We start from the raw sequence: 17,455 nt of genomic DNA, 5'->3' as shown, positions 1-17,455 counted from the left end.
CTTCCCTAGAGCCTCCTGAATGGAAAGCAGCTTGCTGACTGACACCTTGATTTTAATCCCATGAAACCTGTACTGTAACTACAGAACTGTATAATAATGAATTTATGCTGTTTTAAGCCACTGAGTTTGCGGTGATTTGCTACTACTGACAATATAAAAACTAATGAAACATTGCCAACTTCTTAAAGCAGATAACTTGAGCAAATTAAATTTGTTAAATACAGAATTTCAGATGGTTCATTCATTCCAATTAATATTTGTTAAGTACCCACAATTTGCTAGGAAATATGGTAGGAACTTGGAATAAGAGAGGTCCCTGTTTTCACCAAACTCTAGTCTATGGTCATGTGGTCAGTTTTTAACTTTGTAGTTTTACACTTATGTAAAATTTTAAGTATATGAATAGAGAGAGAATAATGAACCCCCATATGCTTATCACTCAGCTTTAATAACAACTCATGGCCTCTCTTATTTCAACTATACCCCATCCACAGCCATATTCCCCCCTGTTCAGATTATATTTAAGAAAATTCCAGACATGTCATATATCTGGAGAGTCAGTTTTATGCAAAGCTTTGCCCTGCCATTATTTTCTCCTGTTCCCAGTGACATTAGAAAACTGCAAACTTTAATTTTATTTTGTCGTCTTTAATAAAATAACTTTATCATCTATCCATGAGTTCATTTGCAATTGTGAACTATTTTTTGTCATGAAATTGCGTCTAGGATTCCTTTGGTGCAAGTTAGAAAATTACATAGATCATTTCAACTTGTGGAGGTGCTGCAAATACTGACTTTGGTGTTATAGTAAATTTTAGTGAGTGGGTGAGTTTGCAAACATGGAATCTGTGAATAACAAGCATCGATAGATTATACATGGAAGGTGATTTTTCCATTTCCTGTGTTCTTGATTTGGGTTGATGACATCACTGTCTCTGAGTTCTAAATCTAGAAACATTAGTCTTTCTTGATTAGTCTTAGTCTTTGTCGCCCACTTTAAGCATCCAATATGTCACTGAGTGCTATTTATTTTATTTTGTTAAATGTCATCCAGGTCTTACTGCTCTTTTCCATTCCTGTCGTCATTGTTTAATTGGGGTCCTTAGAATGTCCTAACTGGATAATTTATTGCCTATATTTTTTGTTTCTGAGATTAATAGAAGCATTCTCCTACTTCAGTATGTCCCCCAACCTCTTATGCCTCCCTTCATTCCACAGTCCCTGATTTTGGACACATGAGGCATAGAGATGAGTCAAGCACATTCTTCAATTTAAGGGTCACTGTCATCATTGGTTCATGTAAGGCCCATCCCTTCCTCCATTTAATATTCATCTATTCACTTATTCCATTTATCCCCATTCCTTACTCTTTTTCTTTTCCCAAAATAACCATTTTAATATGTTTAATGTGTATGTTTTTATATGTGTAAGTCCAAGTACAAGGTGTTATGTGCACATGCATCTTTACATAAATACAATTGTGTTATAGAACTTATTTTCTTAAATTGAGATATAGGCAGTTACAATGTGTCAATTTCTGGTATACAGCATACTGTTTCAGTATACATATACATACATATATTCCTTTTCATATTCTTTTTCATTATAGGTTACTACAAGATATTGAACATAGTTCCCTGTGCTATATAGAAGAAATTTATTTTTTATCTTTTTATAGATAGTAGTTAATATTTGCAAGTATTGAACTCCCAGTTTATCCCTTCCCACCCCCTTTCCTCCTGGTAACCATAAGATTACTGTTTACTATGTCTGTTAGTCTGTTTCTGTTTTGTAGATGATAGAACTCATTGTTCTTTGCTTTTTCCTCTAAGAATTGTTTTTTAAGAGTTACCTGTGATACTAAGTGAACATCTAGTCTGTTGCTGTTAAAACTGTTCCATTCTGTGCATCCATGACATTTTACTTACCCAGTTCCTCAGTGATGGACTCCTGGAGTGTCTCCAACTTGGCAACACCACAAATAATGAATGTCTTTATATTATTTATGTATTACTGCACAGTAAACTGCTCTAAAAGTTAGCAGTTTAAACCAACATTGTTTCAGTTTTTCAGTTTCAGGAATCTGGGTACAGTGTAGTTTGGTGCCTGTGACTCAAGTGTCTCATGAGGTTGTAGTTGATCTTATTTATATCTGAAGCCTCAACTAAGGAGGACCTGCTTCCTAGACTTCTCCCTTGGCTGTTGGCAGGATTCAGTTCCTCTAGGCTTGTTGGACTGAGTGTCTCCGTTGCTCACTGGCTGTTGACTGGAGGTCTCCCATAGTTCTTTGCCAAGTGTACTTCTCTGTATGTTAGCTCACAACAAGGCAGCTGGCTTTCCTTAGAGAAAGCAGATAGAAGAGCAGGAGCGGGTGCCCAACACAAGCCGTGGTCTTTTCGTAAGCCAGTCTCCTCTCAGAAGTGGCATCCTTTCACTTTTACTATATTCTCTTCTAAGCAAGTCACTAGGTCCGTTCTACACTCAGGGGGAGGCAGTTACACAAGGGCATGAATAGCAGGAAGCAGGGATTATTGAGGGTCATTTTAGGGGTTGCTTACCATGGTGCTCAGACATATTTCTGTGAATTTTTCTTTGGCATATATACATATACTGGGTTACAAACTGTTTGCTGAAACGACTGTTTTGGTTAATATTCCTTTTAGTAGTACATGAGGGTTTATATGTCATTATGTGCCAGCCAATACTTTACATTTTCTAGGACATCAGGGGACATTACATTGTTTGAAACTGACTCTTTGTATCTTTTGCTCTTTTTTTATTTTTCCTACTGGAGTTCTTGCCTTTTTCTTGGCCTTTTGCAGGAGTTGCTTGTGATATTCTAGATATTACGTCCTTGTTCCTCTTCCATTCTGTCATCTGCCTGTTAAGGGTTTGTCCAGGGTTTCATTTCTTGAGCAATAATCCTTAATTTTGATGTAGTTAAATGCTAGCTATTTATTTACTCACTATATGGTTTGTGCTCTTAGGCTTTGTTTAAGAAGCTCTTGTGCTTTTGTTATAAACTTGTTATACATTTTCCTCTATTAATTTTAGTGTAATCATTCACATCCAAGTCTTTAATTTATCTGTAGTAGGTCTTTGAGTATGTTGTAAGATGGGGATCCATCATTATTTTTCTTTATGAAATGAGACAGTTTTTCCCAACACCATCTTCTGTACAATCTGTTCTCCATTGATTTGCGGATTCATTTTATTGTTCGTTCCCATAGAAACACAGGTTTGACTATACATTCAGTTCTCAGTTGAGTTCCATTGATTTGTCTTCTTTTTCATGTCTGCTTGCAAATACCATACTATTTTTCTTGCCACAGCTGTGTAACTGGTAGAAGTCCCTCTCTTCACTCTGTATTTTCAAGGATGACTTAGCTATATGTTTATTCTTTCATAAAAATGTTGAGTCAATTTATGACATTTCTGAAAAAAAAACTCAGTGGTAATTTTGGTTGTTGATTGTACTGACTTTAATTTGTTTCGAGTTATCATCATAGTATTAAGTCATTCCATTCAGATCATCCTCTTTACCCTTTATTTGTGTTTTAATACTAATAAATGGATGCTGAGCAGTAAAATGAATAGAAGTTATCCTGTAAATCAGTCAACAGCATCCTGAATCCTTTTTTCATGAAATTCCCTTTACATTTTTGTTGCAACAAGTATTCCTTTTGTTTTATGATTATATATTACATGGCCTCAACATATATCTTCCCTTTTTATTATTCTAAGTTACGTATGCCTTGTACACTATGCTGATGACACTATTCAGGAAGTCCCAATTAGTTCCAATCAAAATCAGAGCAATAAAGATCCCTCTGTCTCTCTATCCGTTTATCCATTTAGTGTCTGTTATGAACTAGAGTTGGTAATACAAACAACAACTGAAAAATGAAAGGGTCCCTAGCTAGACACTCATGTGTTCTAGTAAGGAACATAGACTTGTCTGCAAATACTTTAGGTCTTAAGTTGCGTTTTTAGAGGTGCTTTCTTTTGATCCCACAGTTAATATCTATCTCAACAGATAGAGTTTTTATGTGTGGGCTTGTGAAAGCACACAGGAGGGACCTCTTAGCTCCATTTAAGAAAATTTGGGGGAATGAAATTTTAGCTTGATAGGAAATCCAATGTCATTTTGAGTCAATATTCTTATGTGCTTTAAGCTTTCCCTGCCTCCCAACATCCAAGCCTCTACTCTTCACTCCATAGCAGTGAGAGAGGATGGTCCAAGGGTTAACACTTTACTCTGTTCTCTCATTTGTAATGTTGTTTGACCCAGTTTATTTTGAAAGAGACCAGCCCTCTGTTCTCAGTCTACACTCTTTCCTTAAGGTTGCTACACCTAGTATTTATTAATAGTTATAGTTTTTAGTTTAAACAAACTAAAGCAATTTCTTTCTGGATCTGGGACCTAGAGTAAGATGTTCAATTGTAAATCATCACAGTTTTAAAAATTACTGATGACTGAATACATTGATAAATGTATTGGAAGTGGTCACCTATCTAGATAGGCAGTACCCTGTGGCAAGATATTTGTTCTTTCAGGATTTGGCTTTAAGCTCTGACCCAGCTGGAAAGCCCAGCCAATTGCCTGTAGAGTATGAATTCCTGACAGAAATAGGCTGTGTGAATAAATGGTTATTGTGATGCAATATCTTTTGGGTTCTGAGCACTCAGATTATCACTAATGAAGACTAATGAATTGTAATAATGACGCATCAGTATTGTCTTTCATCCAATTCAAGAAATAAAAACAAATGCAAAGGATTGCCTTTCATATGGTTAATATTTACAACAATAATTATGGAAATTTCAGGAAAGAGAATTGTTCTACAGTACTTTAAAGCCAGATTTCTGAGTAGAAATGAGATTTATTCATTACATAATAAGATCATTTGCATGGGCCTCTATTGTTTTGTATACTTTGCTTTTATTTAAAAGCCATTTCTATCAGCAATAACTCCTTAAAATATCTGATAGAATTAGAACTTAAAACTCTGGTAAGCTTACCCAGCTCTAGAGCCAAGTCGTCTTTAATTGTTTAATGAGCTTCACTTAAGTAGGTGCTAAGTATTTTTCTTTGCGTTTTTCATGAATATTTCAGTTGTGTAAAAATACTTCGATATTCCTTTGGAGCTGTTACTCTTCTTGTTGTGTTGTTGAGATTTCCACTTTCCTGTTCTAACATGTTACTGTTCTCCATAATTGTGTTTAAATTTTTGCAATAATTGAAGATTTCTTTATGCTTTTGTTCCTGTTTATACTCCCTGCTCAACTGAAATTTCATTTCTGTTTTATATGATCTAAGATTTGTTTCTAAAAGGGGTTAATGATCTTCAGAGGACAGCGGTAGTCCTTCATAAAAGAAACATGCTTAATAAAATAGGAGTAATTTGTTTATTATTCACATTGTGCTGAACAGGCAGAGTTGGCCTTGAGAAAATAGACACTTAGAGATAGAAGATCTAGGGTATACCATTGTTCTTATTGTAAAGTGATTATCAACTCAAAAAGGCATTGTTTTCTTCCTTACACTGTGGCTTCTCTTCAGTTTTGCAATCTGAGTATTTGTTTCTATATTAACTGAACAGAGATGAACACAAGGGCTTTAGAGTGGACCCTCAAAGCACAGCACTGCTGGGAACTGTTTCTATTATACACTAATAGACTTGTCATTCAGTAATAGATGGGAACTGGGAAATAGGAAAGTAATGGGATATCTGATCCAAGTACAAGAACTAACGACAAGGAAAGGGTTTCGTATTTTTTACTTGACTTGATTTTTATGTTAAACATATTAGCATTTTTTAATAATCTAGAAACATGTTGAATATTTTATGTTAAACATATTAGTATTTTTTTAATAATCTAGAAACATGTTGAATATTTTGATTTGAGTTTTTAAATGTGTGGGTTATTTAGAAAAGAGCAATACCTTAATCTTCCAAAGTGATCATTGTTCTGATTTGTTTCCTATTTTCCCAGTGATATTACATATGAAATATCAGTTGAAGCTGTGTCAACGATGGTGGTTTTCCTTTCCTGCCAGCTCTTCCACAAGGAAGTTTTGCGACAGAGCATCAGTCACAAGTATTTGATGCAAGGTCGATGGTATGTTTCTATGTTTCTATTTTAAATTTGTCTAGTTTTGTATTGTATAAATCTGTATTTCTCATCTTGTCCTCTTACTTTAGTGTTGTCCCATGTTTTCAACCAGACATTTCCTCTGGTTGTTCTTTCAGAACTTCAAACCCAGCATGTAAGGATCTGCTTTCCTGTCTAAACGGTCTGTCCTGTCCTCCCTGCCCCTATCATCGCCCAGCTTCATTACCTTCTCTAGTGCTTTCTTTGTAGAACTGAAACTTTGAAGTCATCTTTCTCCTTCCTTCTGCATCATTCTCTGTCTAAGCAGTCATCTAGTCATATTTGTTCATTGAAATTATCTGTATCTTCCCCTTCTCACTAATCCCATTGAAGCTACTACTGTAACCTGTGCCCCATCACCATGTGTTTGGATTACCCCAGCAGTCTCTTAACTGACTGTTCCTACTTTCCTTTAGTCAGCAAATGCTTACTGTGCACTAACCATGTGCCAGGCGTGTGTTAGGATGTGGAGCTTTGCTCCTGAGCAGAAGCTTACAATCTTCTAGTGAGTAGGGATGGGAGTAGATAAATATTCAGTGCGCACACACACACACATACATAGGCACCTGCTGTTGATATAATCTTCAGAGAACTTCATTTGGGAGGTTTGTCTTTTTCACATCCTTCTTGCTACCTTGGTTGTTATCTCTGTGGCACCTTCTTGCCACCTTGATTATACTGTGGCACGTTCACAGAATACTTTAGGGCTCTTTTGGGGATATGTATTTGGAAACCACTGCTTATAGGGATGAAAAGGACTTAAGCTTTGGCTCAGTGGTCTATTTAAATGTTTTCTCTAGATTGCAGGAATTGATTTATCACCAATTTGTGGACAAATGTCCCTTTTAACCTATTTCCTCTTCCTTCTCTCATTCCATTACTTAAAAGCAAGGAGTATTAACATTAAAAAGAAATCTGTGTACATATGGATATGTTTTTTGTATGCATGCATAAATTAAATAATTTTATACTTTTAAATTCTTACTTTTTCCTACTGATTCCAAGTTACTACCTCCCTTCAACTGCCAGGTACTGGATTATACACTGAATTTATCATATCTCACCTGTTACACAGATTACAAATAAGATAAGTGAAGCTTAGGAGTCGAGGTGATTTATGAATGACATATGGCATAGTAAGAGAAAAGCCAGAATTAAGCCTCAGGTCTGACCTCCGAGCCCACGGTCTTCACTGCTGTGTGACGGTGCTAGATTTCTTTGAATTGTGCTAATCCTTTTATGTCAATAGATTATATAGGTTATATTTACCATGATAGAAAATCAGAAGACTTCCCTAAATATGGGCTTCTTTTCTTCTTTTCTCTTACTGTGTAGTCTTCCGTACACCAGCAAGCTTGTGAAAACCTTACTGTACAACTTTATCAGACAAGAAAAGCCGCCCCCTCCGGGATCGCACGTTTTCCCTCAGCAGTCGGATGGGGGAGGCCTGCTGTATGGACTTGCATCGGGAGTAGCAAGTGAGTCTTGCCTGACTTTGTCAGTTCTTTGATGTACATGGGTTTTATCCAATTAGTCATAAGGAATTCTGCCACTGCTAACTTATAGATTGGATCTGTGCAGCTGACTAAATGTGAAATATGGAAATTAATTTAAAATATTTTTTCCATTAGGTGCAGTGACTTATACAAGGCAATATATGCAAATAATGAATAGATTGTTTACCTATATGGCACCATTTTTCAAGAAGAATATTTATGAATATGCATATTGCATGAGTTCTAGATGTACAGAATAAATACATTTCTGCCCTTGGAAACTTTACTGTTTGTGTTTCATGAGGAAATCATTCTGTTTTAGGGGTTTTATTGGTTAGGATTTTACATGACTAGTTAAGTGTAGTTTTTTTTTTATTACACATGGAGTTTCATTTGTTCATTCTGAAGTGGCACAAACATGAGTTTTATCAGAGTTGGAAGCAAATTTCATTAACTAAGGAAGTTCTTTCCCACCATACAGTAAAGCCTCATTTCTGCTCCACAATGTTCAGACTAAAGAGAGTTGAGGCACAGGGGTACTCTGGCCCTCCCCTTTGTTAGTGTGGAGGACCTGGGCACGTGAGGTTACATCAGCTGAACTTCTGCTTTGTTCTGAAGGAGAGACAAACTAGACTGACACCTCGGCAGTTGTAAGGTCCGCCTGGGTGCTCCTGGTAAAGCAGCTGTGTAGGTCCTACTTATTAATTACATCGGACAGATTTCAGCTGTTTGAAGGGCTTTAAAAAGGAGCTGAGTTCCACAGCCGACTTAGGCTGTGACGTGCTCTCCATGCTTGGGCGGGAACATCAGTTTGATAGGAAGATGGAGTGCTCTGTGATAACTTACGGAATGGTGAGTCTTGGGAACCTCTTTGAATTAAAAGACTTCTGTTGACTTTAGGAACTGATCTCTGGACCTGGCTTTCTAAGTTTGCCTTCCTTTGATTTCTTTTAATATTGTGAGTTGAATTACATTTGTAATCGCCCATGGCTTTGTCCTTGGTGCTGAGCAGGCTGCCAAGAACAGCGGACCCGCAGAGGCTTGTTCTCTGGGTTACCCCTACCACTGCTCTCAGTGTTTCAAATGAGGAGGCTGCACAAGGCTTGCTCATGGGTGGCCTCTGAAGGCAGCACAGGAAGGACCTCATGTGTCCCACGGGAAGGCTTGATTAATCCATCAGTGTTCTCTTTTTTTCAATCATTAAACTGGTGGGAGTATTCAAAAGCTGAGTATTTTTCAGTACTCCAATATGGTTGGAGATTTTTTTAGAGGAATTAGTATAGGTTCATTAACTGCTTTCCTCAAAACAATGGCAGTTTTTATAAACATAGATTTGTGTGTAGTTCTTGATTTTCTTGCAGTTATGTGTTACCATAAAGAAGTCTACTATGGTATGTGGTGTCATTAGTACCAGGTGCCAAAAAGCTTGACTTGTTAATTTTAGATCTGCTCTGCATATCAGGAAGAAGTTCCTTCATTTTCCTAGCTCCCAGTTTCTTTGTCTATCAAATGTCTATCAAGGTTGCTATAGATGATCTCTGAGACTGTTTCCATGTAACTTTTAATGACTCTGTGGTCTTTTCCCCTTCCATTAAGAAATTTAATATTCAGCTAAAGACATTAAAATTACGGTTTTCAGTGTGCCTATAATCATAAGATGTTTTATATCGCTTTTTAAAAAAGTTAACTGAAGTATAGTTAATTTGTAATGTTGTGTTAGTTTCTAGTGTACAGCATACCGATTCAGTTATATATATGTATACATATATATTCTAGAGGTTATCATGCTAAATGAAGTAAGTCAGAGAAAGACAAATACCATATCATATCACTTATATGTAGAATTAAAGAAATGATACAAATTTACTTATTTACAAAACAGAAAGAGGCTCACAGACATAGAAAACAAACTTACGGTTACCAAAGGGGAAAGGTGGGGGGAGGGATAAATTACAAGCTTGGGATTAACAGATATACACTACTGTATATAAGACAGATAAAAAATAGGGTCTTACTGTATAGCACAGGGAACTATATTCAATATTGTGTAATAATCTATAGTAGAAAAGAATCTGAAAAAGAATATATGTATAACTGAATCACTATGTTGTACATCAGAAACTAATACAACATTGTAAATCAACTATACCTCAATAAAAAAGAAATTTAAAAAAAGTAAATGAATTTAGTGATCAGAAAATCTCTAACAGATTTGTGTAAGATAATTAAAAAATCTAAGAGAATATTTTATCTTTTTCATTTGCTCAGACTTTTAAATTTTACATAAAAATGTTTTGAAATACTGACTAAACTGAATACACCAGCCATGTTTTTGCTCATTCTCCAACTGGCTTTTCATTTTATGTGGTGCAGAATTTGGCCAATGACAGTCAGAAAGGAAAATTTGATTGTTAAATAGATATCACCCACAAGAGATTTCTCCTTGCTTCCTAAATGAACTTGCCTTGACAACAATCACCATGGTACCATTTCTTGCTAATTTATTATAATGTTATATTTTCTTTTTGATAGTTGGTTTATAAACTTAGCCAAAGATTTTAGTAAAGAAAAGATGCTGACTGAGCCTGAATTGCAGTAAATATTTCAAATGTGTAACTCAGATATATCAGTAGTATCAGTGGTTTTAGTTATAGTCAGTTAGGCAGTAATACTTAATACTTACTTTAATCTGTAAGCACATTGCCTTATGCTGTTAGAAATGCTTTACAAAGCATGTGACCAAAGACCTTTACCTGTATGATTTGGTATGTGATCGAGCAGATCGTATGCTGGTAACACATGGTCAGCTCTGATTGCTATTAACAAAATGCAAAATGTTTGGTTCTTGGTCAGGGCTCTCTTACTAGCTTGCAAATGATTGCATGGTGTTTTCACATGGTATCTCTTCACCAGTGTCTCTTCACTGGTGTTTCTTCTTCCGCTCATAAGGGCACAGATACCATCATGGGGACTCCACACTCATAACCTCATCAAAACCTAATGACTTTCCAAAGGCCCCACCTCCTGTTACCATCACATTGGGGTTAGGGCTTACTGTGTGAAATCTGGAGGGACGCAAACATTCAGTCAATAATAGGCATTGCGTAGGTTGTGCTAGACTTCCCCTCACTGAAATCCTCAGTTTGGGAGGCCACTGGTCTTGTTAGTATGATGATAGTTAAGGCACCTTTTAATTCCAGTCAGCCTTTATTTTAAACCACAACCTGTTTAGTGGTAGTGGTAAGGATTGTGGCCAATGTAGATCATTCACAGCCCATTCCAACCTCACTAATATATTTTTTAAAAAAAGAAAAGAAACAGCATTCCAGACTGCATAAGGAGTGCCTCCAAAAACAATCCTGTGATTGAAACAGATTATTTTCTTTTCTGATTTTGGAGACCACCACTTACATTGTCTTTTGGAGGGAATGACTCTAGATTTGGGTAGCTTGGTAGTATGGAGGAGGCACAAGTGTCAGACTCCGGCTGTTGGTATCAGACCTAGGTCAAATGCCAGTCCTGCCACTTACTAACAAGTTGTTCCTGGGCTGTTTAACCTCTCAGGGATTCAGAGTCTTCATGGTGAAATGAGGATAATCCCTTCCTTTTGTAGGGCTACTGAGGTGATCAAATGAGCAGGAGTGTAGGAAAGAGCCTGGCACCTAATAGGTACACAAGAAATGGTCACTGTTAGTAACGAACATTGCATAGTAATTAATACTTTAGAGATAACTTTTGTTTTAAAAAAATAGAAAAAAGCCAGTGACCTTATAATAATTTATAAGTTTACTCAGATTTTTTTTTTATTGAAGTGCAGTCAATTACAATGTGTCAGTCTCAACTCAGATTTTTAATGTAAATAAATTATGAAAAAAATCAGATATTTGGTATATACGTTTTTATTAGAGACTTCAGACCGTCACTAAAAGAATTATATTGAAAGTTTATATTGTGAGAAGGAAAAATAAGTTGTAGCATTTATTGTTTTTCTTTTGATTTTACCCTTACTTCTTTGACTTTGTCTTTTAATATATTTTCAAGCTTCTAAATTGCCTCAGTGCCCCTAAGAAAAGGGTGAAGCAAGAAAACGTTGACCTTGAAATTTTGTGTGTGTTTTTTCATTATAAGACAAAGCTTTAATGTGACTGTAACTGAGTATTTAATGTTTTAAAGAGCCAAGCCTAATTAAATGTGTTCTGCCAGACTGTGCTTTCCATCACAAGTACTGAGGTTTTACACAATAACTTCTGATAGATGGCTTTTCCATTTGAATGAGCCATCAAAAATGTTTTTTTTCCCCTTTGCTTGCCGTGGTGGGTATCCCAGCCAAATTATAAGTCCAAAGTAGTGATTATTTGCTGAGGCAAATGCTATAATAGAGAAATTAATAAAGTAGAATTTGAAGATTAAAACTCATTTCTCCCAACTGCTATTGAGAAAGTTACTGAATTCATTACAACGGGTATTGTATGCAGTGGTTGTAATTTTTTTTATGTGACGATTGTTTTTCTCTTCAGTTTTGGCTTTTTCTGGGCTGACTCATTGAGAGAAAGAAAAACTACAGTAAGAGAAAAAGTATGTGGCACTCAGAAACAGGCATAGTTGTGAAAAGATTTCTAATTAAAAAGTTTTGAACCTTTAAAAAAAGAAAGTTTTTTAAACAGAAATTACATTCTTAATTCATTTTTATTTGGAATGATTTGGTAGATATTGTAAACCACGTGAAAGAATGACTTTTTTTCCTTCTTTTTTTTCGGGACTGAACTCGTCTTATGGCTTGTAAAATAGAATTAATTTCAGTTTACTGTGTCCTTGTAGGTGGTTCCTTGCAGGGACAGTGAGCATTTATATTACTGTCTACAACACAAAATGACCATATTTAGTTGTAGAATTGTAATAGAAGTAATTTCACTTTTAAGTGGTCTTTGAAAAAAGTATTATTTCAGATTATAGACTTTCAAAAAAGTGTTTTTTAATTGATACTCACTGGAAGTAATATAGTCTGAAATACAATATTGATTTGTTATATTTTATCCTTGCAGTTTGCTGACAACAGTTCTAAACAAGTTTCCAGAAATGACTTTGAAAGTCAGTATGCCAGCCCCCTAGTCTCAATCTCTTCTTAACAGATTTGAAGGGAAGATTGAGGCCTCTCTGTGCCACAAATAGTTGGGGAGTAAATTCATTCATATTCACCAGGAAGAAAGTAGAATAAAGGAATCAATTTCAGATGAAATCCTAGCAGTACTTTTCTAAGGCTTGCTATGAGTCTTGTTTATTTGGTATCAGTGATTTAATCTGGTTTGTTTTTTAATTAAAAAAAATTTTTTTTTGTGGGGAAGTAATTAGGTTTTTTTTTAAAATTTATTTTTATTTTAATAGAGGTGCTGGGGATTGAACCCAAGGACTCCATGCATGCTAAGCACGTGCTCTACCACTGAGCTGCATCCTCCCCCCTTAATCTGTTTTTGAGACTTCTGTAATGTAATTTATTTTATTGTGGAATTTAAAATATTAAAGATATTTTAAAAACAAGAATACTAAGGTTATGAAATTCCGAGTTTTGAGAATGTAAATTTTATTTGAAAAAGGAAGCAATTAAAATGACTGTTTTAAAACTTAAATTCTTTCATGGTTTTAAAATTTACATTAATTTCAGCATGAATGTTTGGGGTAAATATAAAGATTAGATTTATTCAAGGTTACTTGCTGACAGAATCTGTGAATGGTAGTAAAAAGTCTCATAAATTATAGTTGTGTAGTTTTGAGACCACCTTTTACATGAATACATAATTTAAAGTTTAGTGTTCGGAGGTATTCAAAGACTTCCCTCTTAAAATGTCTCTGCGACTTATTTTGAAATGCATTAATAAAATAAGCTACACTGCTGGATGAATATAGGGATGCATAGATGGATAGGGGTTTTAATCACAAATAGAGCAAAATGTTAATGTAAAATCTAGGTGGTGAGTGTATGGGTATTCACTATGTAATTCTTTCAGCTTTTCTGAATGTTTGACAGTTTTCATAATAAAATGTTGGGGAAAAAATAGAATCACTATGAGGATGAATCAGTGTTGTAGTTTCAGTTTGTCCATTAAGAAGCTCCCTCTTAACGCCTAATCCTTTCATAATTGCTAGGTAAGATTCTGAAGGATGTGGGGTCTGGCCAGACCTGGACTCAAACCCTTACTGCAAGCTGACTTAGCTCTGTAACCTTGTGAAAGCTTTGTATCCTCTCCAAGCCTTTTCCCATCTGTAAAAATGGAATAATGATTCCCTGCAGGATTATGATAAATGTCTCTTCATTTTTCTCCTCTTGTACTTCGCCAGACCATGGTTCTTGAAGGCCCATTTAATCCAGTTTGAATGGTAGAGAGAGAGGGAGGTACCATTCATTGTGCTGCCTAGCAGCCTCCAGTCACTTCTGCAAGGCCAGAGGGGTCCCACACTTGACAGAGACGAGGCCAAAGAAAGGGAGAGGGGAGAGCAGCAGCTAGCCAGCCTTACCAGCGGGATAGTGGATTGGAAGAGAATATAGCTTTCTGAGCTGGAAACTGGGCCCTGTCTCCTACTAGTTTTGTTCCTTTCAATTAAGTTACTTCGTTGGATCCTAATTTTCTTGTTTCGAATATAGAAGTTAGAATATCTTTATCTATGGGCTTTTGTTACATGTAAATAACGTACAGCGAGTCGTGAATTAAGTATCTAGAATATGGTAGATGCTAAAGACAAATACTAGTTACCATTTGCCTGTCTTTCCCCCCTTTCACCTGTGTCGATTTCTCTAGTTTTCCAAACACCTTACATATTTTTATTTTATGTGTTTTATGTTCCCATAACCTAGCTGCTTAGAAAATTAAGACAGCCTACCCCTCTTTTCTGGATTATACAAAGAGAGGATAAACACAGGTCCACCAGGAACCTCCTTAGCATCCTTAACCATATCTTCATCAAATTGAAAGCCTTGCTAGTAGCTATCAGTACCATTTTTCAGGCCATCTGAGTGGTGTAGAAGCAAGCCAAGTTGAGCTAATTTTGCAATTAAAAATGTCATAAGTTGCTGAATCACATATTTTCATGCTCTGACAGGTATTATATTTTCTGTGGCTCCTGATGCTATGGATTGAGGGTATATATTGAAAAGTTTTAAATTTGTCTTTTCAAAACTCTTTCTAATAATACTTCCTGTGCCTTTTTGAAGTTGGTCAATTCCCAGCCTCCAGTTTGTTTGTTTTAGAAAGTGTACACAGATTAACAGATAGTAGCTTTAAGAGAGGAGGTCTTTTCAATAGAAATTATTCTGAAGTATAAAGCTTTCCAGGAATATTTCTAAAAGTAAGACTAGTTTTGCCTACTTACACATCTTTATGGCTCAAGAGATGATGCTTTGTGAGTAAAATAACAATCTGTGGATTTATCTCTTTGTTTATTTTTAAAGATCGTTTCTAGACTGTCCCAGTTTGCTTTCAGTTTCCTATTCTTGTATGTTGTCGTTCCCCCCCCAGCCCCCCATCATTCTTCTCTGTCTTCTTTGCTCTTGGCTTTCTAGCCACTGCATTTCTTGGCATTAGTTTGCTGCTCTTTGTGGCCCTGACATGAACAACTGCTTCCATCTCAGGGTTGCCAGTGCTGGAAGCAGTGATGGCTACAGGAGAGACTTCGTAGTCATGAGTTTGGGAACCTTGGAGTAAGGGTCTGAAGTCATAGGTGTAGGCTTGGAGCAGAGTCAACTGGAGGACTAGAAATACTGCAGAATGTAGAGAGGGTGGGACCTATGCTGGGTGGCCCGATCCATATAGCTTCTCTTAATTCTAGACCCTAGTCTGCTGTGCAAATGGGCTCTCTCCCTTTATTACAGCTCCGCCTGTGAGAATTTAAGTCTGTGTCTTCTTCCACTGTGTTCACTCTTAACTTTTTACCAGAAATTTGTTAAAATCTTTCCTCCACGTATGGCCCTATTCTCTATGGTTGTGAATTTATACTTTTAATAATGCCTTTTCATTTAAGAAAAATTAATAGACCTTTTTTTGAGCAGTTTGGATTTATAGAAAAATGAGCAGAAAATACAGAGAGTTCTCACATTACACCCCTTTCCTCCGTCCCAAGTTTCATACGTTTTTTTATTTTGAAAAGTACAAATATGTATATATATTTTTTAGCAAATTAGGGTATTTTGTTTCTTAATACTTTCATCGTATTTTTAAAATAAAACTTGATTCAAGTTTTCTCTCCCGTAGTCTGGATTTCTTCAGTAACAAAGCATTCACATGTAGGGTTCTTATTACATGATTACTGAGAGATGTTTTCACATTATCAGTGATTTTATGGACCTTTTGGTACAACAAAATGATATGATATATCCATATGTTTTTAAATTTTATCTGCATGTTTAAAATTCTGGCAGAATTAAATGATAATTGAGCTGATTATTTGAAACATGTTTATTTTGAGAAATTAAAAAAATCATGTCTTTCGGTTTTTCAAGCAGTCAGTGTATCTGTCTTAACCAGAAGCCAGCAGGCAAAGAAATTTGGAAAATAGAGTTTGGAGGTTTCTCAAATCGGAGGTGGGAGGGGTATGGAAATGAGAGCAGAAAGGCATTAAATGGCTAGTCCTGTGATCCTTATTTTATAGAGGCTATGTAATTTCATAAAGTCACACAGCTTCAAAATCATGTGTGGGTCTCTTCCTCCATGCTGTATATATGTAAGATATGTGTATGTGTGAGTTTATAAAGTCTTAAACATTGTTGCTAGGGGCACTAGAAGTTATGAAAATTAAAAGAAATAAGATTAGCTATAATTCTGTCACTGTAACAAAGCAACTGTTTCCAGTTTTTCATTCTTTTTCAGTCCTTGTCCCTATGTGTATGTATATATTTATACTTACAGCAAATTAAATATTAAAGTAAGAGGCACTTAAAATGTGCAAATAATATCAAATTTGATCTTGTCATTAAGATTATGAAAATAAAATGGTATATTGCTATATACTTGAAAAATTTGAATACTAATAAATAAAGGTACAATTTAAATCCTAGCTGTTACTTTTATTAGTTTCAGTTCCTGACTTGGTCATATCAGGAGAGCAGGCAAATTCTTGCCGTAAAGCAGCTAAAATCTCTTCCCTCCTTCTTTTGGCTGTATGATTAGTAGCATGTTTCGAGGTATCCCGTTGCTCATATTCGAAGGGAAGATGTCATGGAAAGAGTGCCAATACTTCTACCAATTCTCATGTTGTTCATTAAAGCTCACTGGTTTCTCTGGGCACAATTGTTTCACTGAGTGAAGGTAAAGAAAGGGCTCAGAAGACAGGACATGTCAGGCAAATTAGCTGTTCCATCACCTCAGGTAGAACAGGCATATTTGGGGGAACATTGCAAAGGATTTATTCAAATGTGGCATGGTCATGACTGCTGGTTTGTCTCCTCCCCCATTTTAATTGATTACGCGGATGCCAAGGATAGATCCTATTTCTCAGTCCTCTTTGCCACCACGTATGATTTCTATTTTGGCTAGGGGAATGTAAACAGGAATGGTATGGCCAAACTTGCAAGTGGAATTCTTAAAGAAAGTGCATGTCCTCATCTACTGACTTGAATGAAAAATGTGATGCCTGGAGCTGGGTCAACCGTAGTGGGTCATGAGTAAATTTACGAATGGAGACCATTCACGGTGGAGCAACACGAGGAAAGGAGCCTGGCTCTTGAACAGCGCGGAGCAGCGTGAGCAGCTCTGCTACACCGACTTTTGGCCTTCTGTTGAAGCCATAATTACTGATCTGTTATTTGTAACTGACCC

The 17,455-nt window shown here is 36.1% G+C and overlaps 1 protein-coding gene across 7 annotated transcripts in view; it reads left to right on the top strand.

The window, feature by feature from the left end:
• The window catches only part of DYM (dymeclin), a 309,224-nt gene that overhangs the window by 73,346 nt on the left and 218,423 nt on the right, over window positions 1-17,455 (top strand). For all 7 annotated transcript variants that reach the window (XM_031441938.2, XM_031441942.2, XM_031441940.2 and 4 more), the window contains 2 exons: window positions 5,998-6,123; window positions 7,492-7,634. In XM_031441938.2, the coding sequence (XP_031297798.1) occupies window positions 5,998-6,123; window positions 7,492-7,634 (269 nt within the window). The remainder of the gene's footprint in view (window positions 1-5,997; window positions 6,124-7,491; window positions 7,635-17,455) is intronic.

This window comes from Camelus dromedarius, chromosome 28 (assembly GCF_036321535.1).
Source record: "Camelus dromedarius isolate mCamDro1 chromosome 28, mCamDro1.pat, whole genome shotgun sequence".
In the NCBI taxonomy this organism is placed as follows: Eukaryota; Metazoa; Chordata; class Mammalia; order Artiodactyla; family Camelidae; genus Camelus; species Camelus dromedarius.
Note: the sequence above shows the minus strand (reverse complement) of the source record. Positions and strands in the feature narration are given on the sequence as shown.